The 15000-nt window shown below is 41.9% G+C and overlaps 1 protein-coding gene across 1 annotated transcript in view; it reads right to left on the reverse strand.

The window, feature by feature from the left end:
• The window catches only part of LOC139643848 (ephrin type-A receptor 3-like), a gene marked incomplete at its 5' end in the record, with an annotated part of 60355 nt that overhangs the window by 23437 nt on the left and 21918 nt on the right, over nt 1-15000 (reverse strand). The window contains 4 exon segments of the mRNA XM_071519127.1: nt 4275-4336; nt 7994-8179; nt 13586-13711; nt 14892-14956. Coding sequence (XP_071375228.1) covers nt 4275-4336; nt 7994-8179; nt 13586-13711; nt 14892-14956 — 439 coding nt within the window.

Raw genomic sequence — 15000 nt, forward strand, 5'->3', positions numbered from 1 at the left:
ATATCACACAAAAGGAGGCTGACCTTTCTGACTATTTGCATATAGTGAAACCTTTCTACATTAGCGTCCGCAGCATTTCCATTAACCTTTAAAAAGCACCTCTGACATTCCCTCCCTCATTTGCAGCTCAACTGTGAAATCCCAAACCCCGGGACACAGTAATGTATGGAAATTATTGTTAGACCGATATATAGGGCCGAAATTAACCTTTTATGAAAAATCAGTCCAGTCACCTCTGATATGATGGATATGATGCAGTTTGATTACATAGCTATTGTATAATTAATCGCGACTAAGCTAGCTGTCTGTGAGGAAGCCCTTGAATCGATTGACCTGAATTCTGTGACATTTTGATTCCTCACAAGCATGCATGAATATGTTTTTATTATCCTCAATTTCAGTTCTCGTGACCCATAATGGTCTAAATGCTGTTTCAGAGACTTTTCCACCCTGACAAGAATAACATTAAGGGGGAAACACTGAATCCTTGCCATTTTTTGCCATGAAAATGCTCCACAAAAATATCTGTTATAGGCAGTTTCAATCCAAAAAACATCTGTATGGGCCTCCAAAGCTCCATATCAGATCAAACCTTAATGGAAATGCTATTCAAATAACTATCCAAAACAATATGGATATATCCGCCTCTCCCCCACACTGTATCCAACTGTTGAGAAGTCTTTGTTTGATGCTGATAATCTGTAAGATCTCATATGGATTATCTTTTAGATGTTTTTAGCTCTAACAAAATGTCTGCAGCAAAGTGGTGAGATGCAGCAATGAATCGCAGACGAGAGGAGACATAAACAAACACAAACACAAAACAGATTTGCAAGCTTTTTTTTTTTTTTTTTCCTGTTTGAGTTGGCAGGGGGGAGTGTTTACACTGGTTTACACTGGCGAGTGTGTGTGAGCAATCCTATATGTCCCTGTGATCTGCTGCTGATGTCTGGATGGGAGAGGAAGGAACACAAACAGAGGCATGAGGAGAGAAAGAGACTGAGACGGGATGATAAAATGCCACTGGTAACAAGGACAGCAACAAAATGGCTGAGCAATATATGAATAGCACAACATTGTAGCTTAGAAGGAGAAACCATCAAGCTTTCTTTAATATACATAGGCTACTTTAAGATATTTTTTGTCCCTTATTGGGAAGCCCTTTACTTTTAATTGATTCTAATGAGACATTTTGACTAGACTGCACACAAGTATCCATTAAAGGCATACTAAGTAGGATTTTGCTGGTTGTGGCTTGTAAACACAACTTTCAAAGTTGACCCCTCCTCCCTAGCTCAACAAGACGCGAAGCGCACGCCCCTGAACACGAAGTACAGTGAGGAGAAACTCCAAGCTGACGAGGCTCCTTCCAAAACCAGAGTGAATGGGTTTGGCTTTCATCTGTTGGCGAATATTGAAGGAGGAGATATGGATGAAGAGCGACATGGAGTTGGCCTGTTTTCTGTTGGACAGGTAGGTGCTGGTTAGCTTAGCTTAGCTTAGCTAGCTAGCTAGGTATCAGCTTTTCTACTAACAAAGCTACGCTAACAACGGTAGCTAGCCGCCCAGCTCACGACACACAAGGCACGACACAAAAGGTTGATGCCCAGACACGTCCCAAACATTCAGAAACTAGAAGGGCACTCAGAGTGCAGACCTCCACCAAGGTTCGTGCTATTATTGCTTGTTCATGAGTCGGATCCGGATCCGCTCCAAAATTTAACAGGTTCTTCCTTGGCCCATGCTACACCCTTCCACGACGTTTCATGAAAATTGGGCCAGTAGTTTTTCCGTAATCCAGCTAACAGACAAACAAACAAACAAACAAACAGACAAACGACACCAAAAATATAACCTCCTTGGCGGAGGTAATAAGAAAATCCAGGCAGAAGGTAGAGTCTCTGCAGACACAGACACTGTCACAGACTACCAATGGGCCATAAGTAATTATTGAGTAGGATCATTTTTGGATCAGTTTATGCTATTTGAAGAGGGAAAATCCTGCTCAGTAAGCCTTTAATATACTATTATTATTAGGCTACTATTATTATCCTGGGTCCTATGATCTAAATGCTGTTTCTGAGGCTTTTCCACTGTGACAAGAATACAATTCTGGAGGAAACACTGAGACTTTGTGGGAATCTTCTGATAAACATCGGATATTGGTCAGTAAAATCCGCCTTCATCTGCCCATGTCGGTCGAACCCTATAGTGTGTGTGTGTGTGTGTGTGTGTGTGTGCGCTTGCGTATCCCTGCATTTCCACCCATAGCCGCTCACGTGCATGCGTTCCCTCTATGTGTCATTTGGGAGATCAGTGTAAAGCGCAGTGTGTTTTCCTTTGAAAACCAACCGGGCCTCACCTCACCTCCCATTTAGTCTGGAGCAATTACTGGCCAGACCACCTGGCTTAGTCACTTCAAAGCTTCCACATTCAGAACACGGACATGAGCTGCGATGAATAAGCGGCGAATTTGCATGTGTGTGTGTGTGTGTGTGCGTGTGTGTGTGTGTGTTTTGCACGTATGACACATCTCCAGTGATGAAGTGCAGGCCTCTGGGAAACTGGCAGGAAACGGCGGCTACTCCTCCTCCCTGGATCTGCCGGGATGCTGTGCAGACGCATGTGGAAAAGGGCTAAAACAGGCTTCGGTACAGATGCTTTCATGCCAGGACCGTGTTGATTTAATGTTTTTTTCTCCTGTTGATCTAGTATTGTGGCTTGGCTGTTGTGCGTTGGCTAATTTCAGTGAGGCGGGTGAATTTCTCGTTAAGAGACAGAGGCATGGCGAGAAACAGACAAGTTGCTCCCGGCCAGACGAGTAGTTGGGATACAATTTAAAAAAAAAACTAAAAAAAACTTGTCACTTGATATGCCTTGTAAGGAGACTGAGGTTGAAACTATCTGAATTGCAAAAACTGTCCATGTTAACAAGTGAGGACGTCTGCCAGTGGTGTCAGATAATTTCACTTTCAAATGCGTTCAGTGTTTCCAATTTCAGTGTTTCCAGTCCAAATGCACTTTTTCCTGTCACATGTCATTTTCTTGATACTGCTTGAATGATCTGTCCAATTCTGCCTTACCTAAAGGAATAGACACTGCTTTCTAGAAAACTCCTGAACAGAGAGGATTTCCATTGTAAACAAGTGAAGTTATGTCACTCTATAGGTGGATTTTTTAACTTGTTTTAAGGATAATAAGATTTAAAGACTGAATTTTTGCAGTGTAAAACTGCCAGCTTAAATAAAGTGGTTCAGTTTCTTTTTTAGGTTATATGTTATGCCATGTCTGTGGTATTAGATCACACCCACAGGAGAGAGATATATTTGAACCTAGGATGTTGTTGTAGTTTGAAACGGTTTTTACAAATCCCCACTTCATTCCGAGCAGAAACATATAATTCGATAACCAGCAAAATCGCTTGGAGGGGGTTTTTGATAGCCATTAAAAATAATCCTCTAGTGACTTCAGTGACAAAAGTAACAATACCTGGAGATCTGCCAAACACCCAGCCCACGTTTCCTGTTGCTGGCGAATACGTTTTAACTATAAACCACTCCTAGGCCATTGCTGTTATACCAAATAATGGTGGGCAATGATGATATGGGACATTTACTGACCTTGTGCTGTACATAGCATTGACTTTTGGTACGGAGCAAACCTAGTGACGTAGGTTTGGTTAAGCCTGTTGAGCACCATGTGACTTTTAGGCTGATTATAGGCGCAATTTGGCAACACAGTCGATTTTCTAGTGAGTTGGTGCTAGTTTGGGTCGGTCATATGGATGATCATTGTAGTACGAGAGTTCAAGGACTTTAGTCTCTTGCCTCTCGGGACCATCACCATTATTTCAAACATGCTTGATTTTTATGACTCTGGGCAAGACTTGTTCCTGTAGTGTGAGCTGGTCAATGACTCTAATCTGAATGGAGACTGGCAAAAGCCAATGAGAGTTGAGCGCCAGAGAAGGACAAAAAACAGGAAGTTTGGAAAGAAAAATGCTTCACCTCTTTGGCTTTGGTTGTGTGTTTTGTAGTATCTGTGTGTAGTATGTGTGTGTGTAACATAAGACACAAAACATCTGGGAGTGGCAGTTGGTTAGTGTGTGATGTCCAGTCTTGGCGCAGTCTATTCAGTCGTGTAGTGTATCCCAAGCCTTAGGCAGCAGACTCTGGATTTCATTTGTGTGTTTGCGTGTGTGTGTGTGTGTGTGTGTGTGTGTGTGTGTGTGTGTGTATGTGTGTGTGTGTGTGTGTGTCCACGGTAGTACTTACTCTCAAGAAGCTGTCCAGGGATCCGTTCTCCATGTATTCCGTGACAATCATCACAGGTTTACCTGGAGAAGAAGGGGAGATAGTGCCTGTAAATCTATGATCACTTTATATCCATCATATCATTCACAAAGTAGAGGAGCCAAAACTGTGCAACAGTACATGTTTCCAATGTTCGATGTCTTCTGTTTGTTGTAAAGCAGAACTACCAGCCAAGCCACTCCACCAAACAAAATACAATCACATCCCAAAAGCGTATTGATTTTGGATTTATTCTCTGAAACTTGCTGTATGGGAAAAGTTTTTAACTTGACTTAAAGCAGACCTACAGACTACATTGGCCTTGATAGGGACCAGGCTCAACTCTCTCTCTCTCTCTCTCTCTCTCACCTACACACACATACTGTACACACACACACACAGCAGGATAAAACGATCCCAGTTACAGTTTTAGGGTCTCAGCAGGTCAGCTGTCAGAGTGTGACATCTTTATTCCAGCGGAGGATCTGGCTGTAAATCCACCCTGCCTGCTATCATCTGTACCTGATCAGACTACAGCCGACGCAAGGGTTTATAACCAGGGAAAAAAAAAAAAAATCCCTTTAAGAGACCTTTAAATCAGCCGTTGTTAAATGAACAGCGTCGGTGTCACGCCATGTTGGTGTCCCAGATGGCTTTGCACTCCCTTCTCCCCCCTCTTACTTTTACTCTTTTTTCCATTTTATTCCGATCAATGTGTCCCCTCCTCCCCCTGTCCTCTTTTATTCCTGACCTACCTTTTTCCTCTATCATCCCTACTGCACCTCTCTTTCACCATCGTCCCATCCCCTCCCCTCCCTCCCTCTTCCCTCCCTCCCTCTTCCATGTATTCATGCGAACCCTCCCCACATCTGGCGAGACAGACACACATTTCCAGGACTGACAAGGGGCTGGGCGGAGACGGGTGATGGAGTCGGCCGTGAAAGGAAACACATTTATTACCCTCGTCAGGAAAAATAAACGTTCGATTAATAACGCGACCGGACCGCGTTTTTTAATTAAGGAATCGAAGCAGATCCGAACACGGGTTGAATTACTGTTCGAAATGGATTTAATTGCTTCTGCTGGGATTGATTGATCTCGTCTGGCACTAATGAAGCAATCGGGTTGCCACAAATAATTGCATTGCGCCGCTTATTTGGCACGACAGACAAGACTAAAGCAAATGAGCGAAGAAAGATGGTGGGCTTGTTCTAAGTCAGTGACGTAGTTGTGAATAAAAAGGTGCGTAAAAAAAAAACTGATTTTTTTTTTCAGAAAATCAATTTTATCCTCTCTTTGAAAGATGTTATCTTCATAAAATGTATATTCTATATACTATTATGTGTATATATTTAGGAGATAAAGTTTTGTGCCTGTCTCCAAAGGTGGGCAAACTAAACTGGTTTTAGTCCCAGAACCGCATGGCTCCACTCAAGATAGTCGCAGCACTTTCTCCCTCTATTAAAAAGCCTCTCATCATCTAAACACAGTCATAGATACTGTTAAACACCCTCCCGCCCCCACCCCTAAAAGGCTGTGATGGATCGCTCCGTTTACCACAGCGGACGGCTTTTATAGTCGCAGACGGGAACACACACTCCCTATCCTCCCTCCTGTCTTCCGCCCTCTTCCCTTCCCTCTTTCTCTCTATTCTCAACATTGGCAGCCGAGATAAAGGCTCCGGAGCCCCTTTGTTCTGTGAATACAAGTGTGTGTGTGTGCGTGCGTGTGTGTATGTCTGTGTGTGTGTGTGTGTGTGTGTGTGCAAATGCCGCCTGTGGATCAGCCAAAAGCAGCAGCAAGGTAAATGAGGTGTGAAAGTCTCAGGATTATTAAGAATTAACAGGAGCAGCTTAATAAATCACCCTACGGCAACGTGTGTGTGTGTGTGTGTGTGTGTGTGTGTGTGTGTGTGTGTGTGTGTGTGTGTGTGGGTGAACATATCAAATGGACCTCTTAAAACCATGCCCTGCACTCATGCTGCTCTGAATCACACACATGTGTTCAGGGTATCCCTCCCAAAGTCATGTGCACACACATACTGTACACACACAGACACACACACACACACACACACACACACACACAGTGAGTACTGGATACTGGGCTTCCCCCCTCATCTCAGTCTAAAAACAGCAACCAAACCACAGTCCTTTGTGATTACAGATAGCATTCCTCCCCAGCTGGACGCTAATAGGAAGAGTGTTGTAAGATTTATTAGACAAACACAATCCCAATGATGAGGGATTACACAAATAAAAAGCTCTTTCCACAAATCTGGATGGATGGCGTTCAAGGCCAGAAGAAAAGTCTTTGGTGTTTATGTGTTTGGAACAAAGCTGAGTTGTTGTTTTTTTATTGCGTTTCACTTAGAAGAGTAATCATAGTTCTGAATTTTAAATGTTTTTTTTCCCCCCATTTCTTCTTTTTTTGTATTTCCTTACCAGAATTGACCTAGTTAAAAACAACATATGTTTCTAGAGCATTTACAAAATTGATGCAGCATTTAAATTGACAAATGTGTTATTTTATACTCAAGAAATACATGGTATTGGCTCTAGACTGCAGATTCAAACCTAATGAAGACAGAGCTTTTTGCTTTGATGGCCAAGAAGTGAAAGTGACCAGATTTGGAAAGTATGCTGTCGTTTTTATTGCCAGTTTCCTGACATGTCTGCAGAGGACTATCTAGTGGAGATAGAGAGGGAGAGAAAGAGAGAGAGAGAGAGAGAGAAGTCGTTAATGAATCATCTAAATATGGCTTGAATGTTTGTTGGTTTTTGCACATTACATTTTGTTTACTTATTTGGCAACACTGTTTCCGCCAAACAGTCATGCTGACAAAGTCTCTTAATTGAACTGATAGGGAAGCGAGGGATCAAGGTGTCAAGATTACACAACAGTAGGGGACAACAAGAAATTGAGAGAAAGCAAAACACGAGGGAAGCGGAAGTTTTCTAGGTGTTTTAATCCCACTCTTTAGAAAACCGGCACCGCGGGGAGCGATAGAGGCCAGGTCCACTTCTTAGCAACAAAGTTCAGACTCATTATTTCCCCGTTTTCGGCAGTCGCTCCTTTTTAAAGAGGCCGTCTGTGTGCTAATGATAGTCTTATAAAGAGGCCCTGAGGGGAGAGAGTCAGAGATATGGATTTATGGATTCATGCCTGCTTTGGACACCGGCTTTGATCAGAGCACATTGATCTGCAGAGATTTACACCCCGGCAACTCAATAAAACTCCCGTCTCCTGTACTCTCTCGCTGAGGTCTCGGCTACTTTGGAGCTATTTGTCAAAGACACCGCAAATGTGGAATCAGTTAAAAAAAAATCTGTGAATGCAAATCATATTTCTATTCTATTCTATTCTATTCTATTCTATTCTATTCTATTGTTTCACATATGCTACAACCATGGTATCATGGGCAAATAAATATGGCATTATTATGTGTAAGAGCTTTTTCCCTGATAATCAAGATTCATCATTTTTGCCAATTATCTCCAAAGAAAGGTTTTAAATTTTTCACCAAATGGACTAACACCTATTTAAATTTGAATACTTTTTCAATCAATTGTGGATGACTCAAAATTGTATCACTGAGATTTATTTTTTTTATTAAACGTATATGTAACCAGGCAGACTCTTTAAAAGTATATTCAGTTCCCTTAAATGTGCCTCGGTTTGAGTGGTGTGTGTGGACTTACTGCGTGTTACCACCCCCTCCAGCCTGATGATGTTGGGGTGGTCAAACTGTCCCATGATTGACGCCTCGGCCAGGAAGTCCCGCCTCTGTTTATCTGTGTAGCCGGCCTTCAGGGTCTTAATGGCAACGCAGATCTCCTTCTTACTGGGCAGCTTCAGGCGGCCGCTGCACACCTCGCCAAACTCACCTGGACACGAAAAATAACAGTGGAAGATGCAACAAAACTGATCAGTTTCCAATCATCTTGAACATAAACAAGTACAGATTGTGTCCAATCCCACCATGACATATAGACCTAATTAAATATCAGGTTTTTTTGCTCTCTCGTTGATTGGCTGCCTTCATATGGGGAATACAGTAACATTAGTTAACATAGCATATAACATATTACATACATAGAGGCAAAACTCACAACAATGTGATTTATTGTAGAATGTGTGAAAAGTATGTGTGAAAAGTATGATCATAAAAAGATTCAGCTATATGTATTAACTAACATCACCGTATGGCAGCAGTCCATGTAAACTAATAGATGAACCACACGCATCTGAAATTATTTTGCATGTGAGAGGAGGATTATGGGTGTTGTGTGAAAAATCACAGCTAAGATGTGAATATTTAAAGTCACAATAACCCTCCTTTTATTAATTAGATATAGCTCAATGAAGGACAGATATGATTTCTAGAAAAGCAAGTGCGGTACAGTTTGATAAAGTCTCAAATATTAAATGATACCTCTTGTATAATGTTTTCAGGTCTTCATTACTTTATTATTTCCCTTTTCACATATCAATGACTCCTCACTTAAAGTAATAATCTATGGCATTTTCACATAAATAAATGTCTCTTTTGCCTCTATTTCCAATTGATGTAACAAAGTAATGATTCAGACTAGCCAGCTTGAAACATTTTACATTTGCTGTTCTAAACACCTGGAAGCTCTTTCCTGGGAAAACCCCTCCGCAGAGGAAGTGATGTGTTTGTTGTTTGTAATAAACAGAAGAAGAACTGGGTAGTTAGCATGAGCAGTGATAGCCACCGTGGCTGAACAGACAAAGGAAAGAGAAACTCAAACTGTATCAACAGAAAATCAGAGGAAAAAGACGAAGTCACAGTACTGGACACACTGTTTGATTGACAGGTGATCTGTGGGAACAGCAGTGCAGAAACACCACAGCAATGAGCGCTGAGAACCAAAGATGCTGCCAAAATAATCTCGCTGATTACCACTTCATCAACAGCCATTAATCAGGCAAATATATTTATTGGTTTTGGAGGGGAATCATCGTCTAATTATTTATGACCACAGTGTAGTACAGTACAGTACAGTACAGGCTAATGAAAGCTTGCGTAGTAATAAGCTTTGAAATCGATCCACCAGAGTCCAGATAATAACTTCTGACTCCAGACTGAGCAGACTGCATCGTGACCTTTCACCTTTCTTTCCATGTCGTATTAAAACGCACCGTGACTCAACATCCACTCTGGGAGGGACCAATTATCATTCCTTGCCGGTGAGCGGATGTGTGTGTGTGTGTGTGTGTGTGTGTGTGTGTGTGTGTGTGTGTGAGTCCATGTGTGTGTGTGTGTGTGTGTGTACCTTGGTACTGTAGGCTTTCTAGGCAGCCACTTCAAAGGCAGCCAGCCCTGGTGACAGGGACTTGGCTGGAGCGAAGGAGATGAGTGGGGTGTGTATATCTGCGTGCGTGCGTGTGTGTGTGTGTGTGTGTGTGTATTATTCCGCAATGTATATGCAATATCGAGTGTGTGTTCATGCAAGGTGATGTCAGAGCTGAGACATGTGCAGCTCTCTCTCTCTCTGCGTCCAGTACAATCATTTCCCATAGAGCGTGGGTCAAACTCTGGACCGAAGCAGCGGGGTCTGGAAGAGCTTAAACTCGCGTAATTACAACCTGTCTAAATACCAAAGCACGCCTGTTCTTTTCTGCCGCGCTCTGTTCTCCTGGCCTTCGCTGTAGTGGACAGGCCCGCGGACCTTTTATGTGGTCACTCGCAGAAAGAAGATCTTGGTCTAATAAGGCTTGATTAGGGACGCTAACCCCTCAGAGCAGAGCGGCGTATCCCGCTTTGATGTGAAGGTCTGACCCATGTAAGCAGAGTGCGGCATGTGTTTTGTCTTCGAACGCACGATCACCGCTTGGCAGGAGGATCAAAGTCTTGTTAACGTGTTTAATGAAGACAGATGGGGATTGAGGCTGGGGAATGGAGGAAGGAGAGGTATGTTGTATATTGTCTTGTGTGCCTTTATGCCGCTTTAGAAAACAATGGAAATCGCACAGATGGGTGTGGGCAAAAACGTCAAACGTATACATCACAGCTCCCGTTTTTAATATTCCACAGCGACTGTTGCTCACTACACATTTTCAAAATACAAATTGTGGTATCACTTTATTTGGATAGTTCAATGTTGATGCTGAACTATCTGCTGACAGAAAATAGATGTTCAACAAAGGGTCACTTTCCTGTTTGCTGCGTCTCTACAGACAATGTAACCTTGACTTTAGCCTACATTGAATATCTATAGACTACTTTTCACACTATTATGAGTATCACCTGAAACTCCAACAACCTAACAACTAAACTCTTGATTTTTAGTTGCAATAAAAGCATGGTTGTTCTTCTCCCAGCACACGCTGCCTGAACATATGATTTCATCACTCCGCAATGGCTGCTTTCCAATATAGATAAATGTAGATATATTACATCATGTTGTTGTTGAACGATATACGGGGCGTGTATGTACTTAAATAAATATGATTTGTTTCAGCTATCCACTATGCACATCAAAGATGTATAGTAAAGTGTAGCGTAGACTCCAGTGTGGACTCAACAGTGTGGGAGTTAGTTAGGGTTTGACCAATATGGGTTTTTGAAGGCCGATACTGATATTTTTAGATTGCCAGTATTCAATATCTTTAAATGTGAACATTTTCATGCCAAAAAAATTACAAGTATTTACTTTTTCTTGGTGAGGTGGAAAAGCCTCTGAAACAGCATCATGGGACACACAATTCAAACTCACAACAATATTATAATAATAAAATTAATGCATATATGTATGAAATCCCATCAAAATGTCACATTTGAATCAATTCAGATTAAGTGCTTCCCATAGACAACCAGTGAAGTATTGATTAATTCTACAATAACTATGTAATCAAATAAACTGCATCCTATCCATCATATCATTGACATTGACTGGCCCGTATCCAATTTTTAACGAAAATCAATATCAGCCCGATATATCAGTCTAACCCTAATAGGGTGATAAATATGCTTCGTCGCAGCTATGCACGATGAAAAATGTATAGTGGAGCGTAGCGCGGTCCGGTGTGGAGTCGGGTATTAGACTCTCAGGCCGCTCTGACAGCTTTACAGTGTGGAGGGCTGGCGGGACTCTGGAGACCGGCCTGCCGTTATGTGCTGTGTGCTTTAGCCTCCATCTATTCTGTCTGCACTCGCCATGAATCACAATGCATTACCCTCCCGTCTGCACTCCTGCTCAAGACATCAGGGAGAACATGAGGAGAGGAGAGGAGAGGAGAAGAGGAGAGGAGGGGAGGGGAGGGGGGAGAGAGAGCAGGGTTGGACAGGAGAGAGAGGTAGAGAGAGACAGAAAAAGAAGGGAATAAAACAGGAAGGTACTGTAGGAGGAGAGTGGGGGGGAAAGAGATGGAGATGGAAGAGAAAGAAGCCCTTCTATTTCTCTCCTTAGCTCTTATTTTATTTCCTTCTGTAGCACTTTGGTCTTACAAGATAACACAAGTGTTGTAAATATCAGCCTTTTATTAAAAATCTGATATGAGCCAGTCAGTATCATCCACCTCTGATATGATGGATATGATGCAGTTTGTTTGATTCTATATTTCTTATATAACTGACCAATACTACACTGGTTGTCTATGGGAAGCCCTTAACCTGAATTGATTCTAATGGGACATTTTGATCAGATTCCACACAAGTGGAATGGAGAATTTTAGCATCTAAATGCTGTTGTTTTGAATTTTTTTGTCATGAAAATGTTCAAAGATCACAAAATATCAGCTATTGGTAGCTTCAATCCAAAAATATCAGTATTGGTTTTAATATCAAAATCCCATCTCGGTCTAATCCTAAAAGGAATTGAAGCTTATTCTACTGTTGCTCTCATTATAAGTAACTCTGGATAAGAGCATCGGCCAAATGCCTAAAATGCGACATGCAAAATACTGGAAGAAAAGAGAAAGGTACGGCGAGGGAGGGAAGGAGGGAGGGGAAGAGTCGAGCCATAGGGGGTGAAAACCAATATCCCTGCTGGAGAGAGAGTAAGTTACCTCCTCCTCTCCCTCCACCCTTTCATCCCTCCATCTCGCCCTGCATCGCGGAGGTGTGGTGGGAAGAAGGGACCTCAAGCTGGGGCGTTAAATGATTTCTCATTCCCAGCTGTGCGTTATGTGGCACACAACTGGCTCTGGGAGCACTGCTGCAGTCTCTAGGAATGCAGATATGTCGGACCGCTGCACCTACTCCACTCTGTCTGTGTGTGTGTGTGTGTGTTTTAGTCGTTTGAATACACAGCCACCGAAGAGAGAGAGTTTGACACTTACAGTAAAATGATATGTGTGGGTGCACCAGGGTTATTATAGTTTTATTCACCACATTAGTAAATGTCTTTATTCTTTTTTTAAATTCTCTGTTCATTTGTTCACATTCATGTTGATGTTGATGTTTTATTTTTAATCTGTTGTCATGTCTATAACTCTGTATTTTGTCCCTTGTTGTTGCTTATTGTTGTCGTTGGTATGTTTCTCCTTGTGTTTTACTTTTACTTTGTATTTTAATGTTCTTTTGTACAGCACTTTAGTCAGCTCAAGCTGTGTTTCAATGAGCTCTAGAAATAAACTTTACTTACTTACTTTTGCTGTCATTTTTATTTATCTTGTAAAGTACTTTGTAACTTTCAATGTATTCATTTTTCTGATTAATTTTCTTTTATATTTTCCTATTTGATTTACATTACAATTTATCCTCAAAACTGTTTTCAGATAGTTTTAGTTTTTGAATTTTAACAAGGATGGACTGAGTTGGTCACGTCCATTTTGTGGTAGTGTTTGGGTGAACTTATAGTTTTATGATTTTTATTAGTTTTTATTATTATTATTTTTTTAACTTTGATTTACATTCCAATTTAGTTTCAGATTGTTTTCAGGCAATTTTTGCCTTTTAATTATTTAATTTAGTTAGTTTAGCTTGTATTAAGTGACTTGGTCATGCCTGCTTTCTTCACATATTGATAGAGAACTGAAGAGAATTAATATAATTTTGAATTTTTTGCAGTTCATTAAATGTACTCATGGAGTCAAGTTTCTTGTCACCTTAGAAAATACATGAAACACATGAAACTGCACTGGAAATGAGTGGAATCATCACAGCTAGATTGGCAACATTTTTCACTTGTTTTCAGAAAAATAAGATTTTAATAGTGAATATGAAACTAAATGACTGGTGTTTTGCAGAGTGGTTTTGGTCTTAGTTTCACCCTAATAACTTATAAGTCTGTGTGTGCATGCATGGTGTGGTTCTCCCGTCTCACCTGCTCCCACCACTTTATCGATGGCGATGCAGGAGGCGTCCAGCTCCTTGGCGAACTCGTGGACGGCCTGGCTGGGGTCCTCGTAGGTGTGGGGGTCCACGTAGGTCCTGATGCCCGGCAGACGCACTGCAGGGGCAGACAGCATGTTAATGACAAATTAAAAACTGTGTGTGTGTGTGTGTTAATGAATTTAAAAAATGTAATGTATTTAAAAATGTAAGGACCTATCACTTCCCTAGTATCCCACTAACACCTCGCTCTAAAAATGGGTGTCAAACACGCAGCAAGAAGCTTATTGGTGATAATGAGCACCCAAAAAGAACATTGCGCATCAATAAAGAAGTTTTGAAAGTATTAAATCTCCTGTGTCTCACTAAGTAACGTTAGGCAAGTCAGGTCAGGATATGTGGACCATCAATGAGAGCCAGTAAATGCAGTAAATCGTGTGTCAGAGCAACAGTGGATTACAGATGTTGCCGAGTTGCCCGGCTCCAAGTTAAACAGTCTTTTTATTTGTTCAAATAAACCCCAATCAGAAAATGGACGGCCAGATGCAAACACACTCATCAATGTACAGCTGATTTGGCAATGGTGTGGTACTAAAAACACACACACACACACACACACACACTAACAAAGAATGACTCAACATTTTGTAACATATTCTGATGCAAAATCTCAATGAAGCACTGAGTGAATGGAAACAGACGGTTTATATGAATGAAGAAGAAACTAAAAGAAGGGAAGAGAAATAAAGAGAATGAGGTATAAGGAGAGGTGAAAAGGGAACGGGGAGATCTAAGGGTTTTTACTTGGGCACTTTTACGCTTTGCTTCAGTTACATCAACCAGTGTCACATGGGAGCAGTCATTCCCTTCATTGGTCAGAATTTTTGTGCGGGAACAGACTTTCTTCTGGGATAAAACTCATCTTTAACCCATAATTAGAGCTTGTTTAGCCCATAATGCTCGGTGCTTCCTGTATAGCTGGGTGGGATCGCGATTGGATCACGTTCTCCCTCCGAACGAAGCCTCCGGGGTCGGTCTGCAAATGGACCGAGAAACCTTCCTCTCAACAAGGTCTCGCTCCGGTTGCTGCGTTCTCGTCTGGCCGAGCGAAAGGGGAAAACGCCTCGGGGTTGGAAATAACCGCTCTAAACCCACTACTGTTAGGTGTGAGAGAGACCCGAGAGAGACGGGGTAAGGTGAGGGAGCAATCTGGGTCGCTCTCTAGACAGGGAATAGGACGGAGGGAGTGGAGGGAGGATAGGCTGAGCCAGGCCCGGGGGAAACGGTCCAGTACTTACAGTGGCCGTTGCCAAAGTGCAGTCTTTTCTCATCGGGATGTTTGGATTTGCTGTGGCAACAAAACCTGCCAATCCAAACAGAGAAAGGTCAGAAGTAGTGCCACATTTC

The sequence above is a fragment of the Centroberyx affinis genome, unplaced genomic scaffold (assembly GCF_046629955.1).
Source record: "Centroberyx affinis isolate AG114_WGS23_722 - 3 ecotype Tasmania unplaced genomic scaffold, CSIRO-AGI_Caff_v1 ptg000661l_1, whole genome shotgun sequence".
In the NCBI taxonomy this organism is placed as follows: Eukaryota; Metazoa; Chordata; class Actinopteri; order Beryciformes; family Berycidae; genus Centroberyx; species Centroberyx affinis.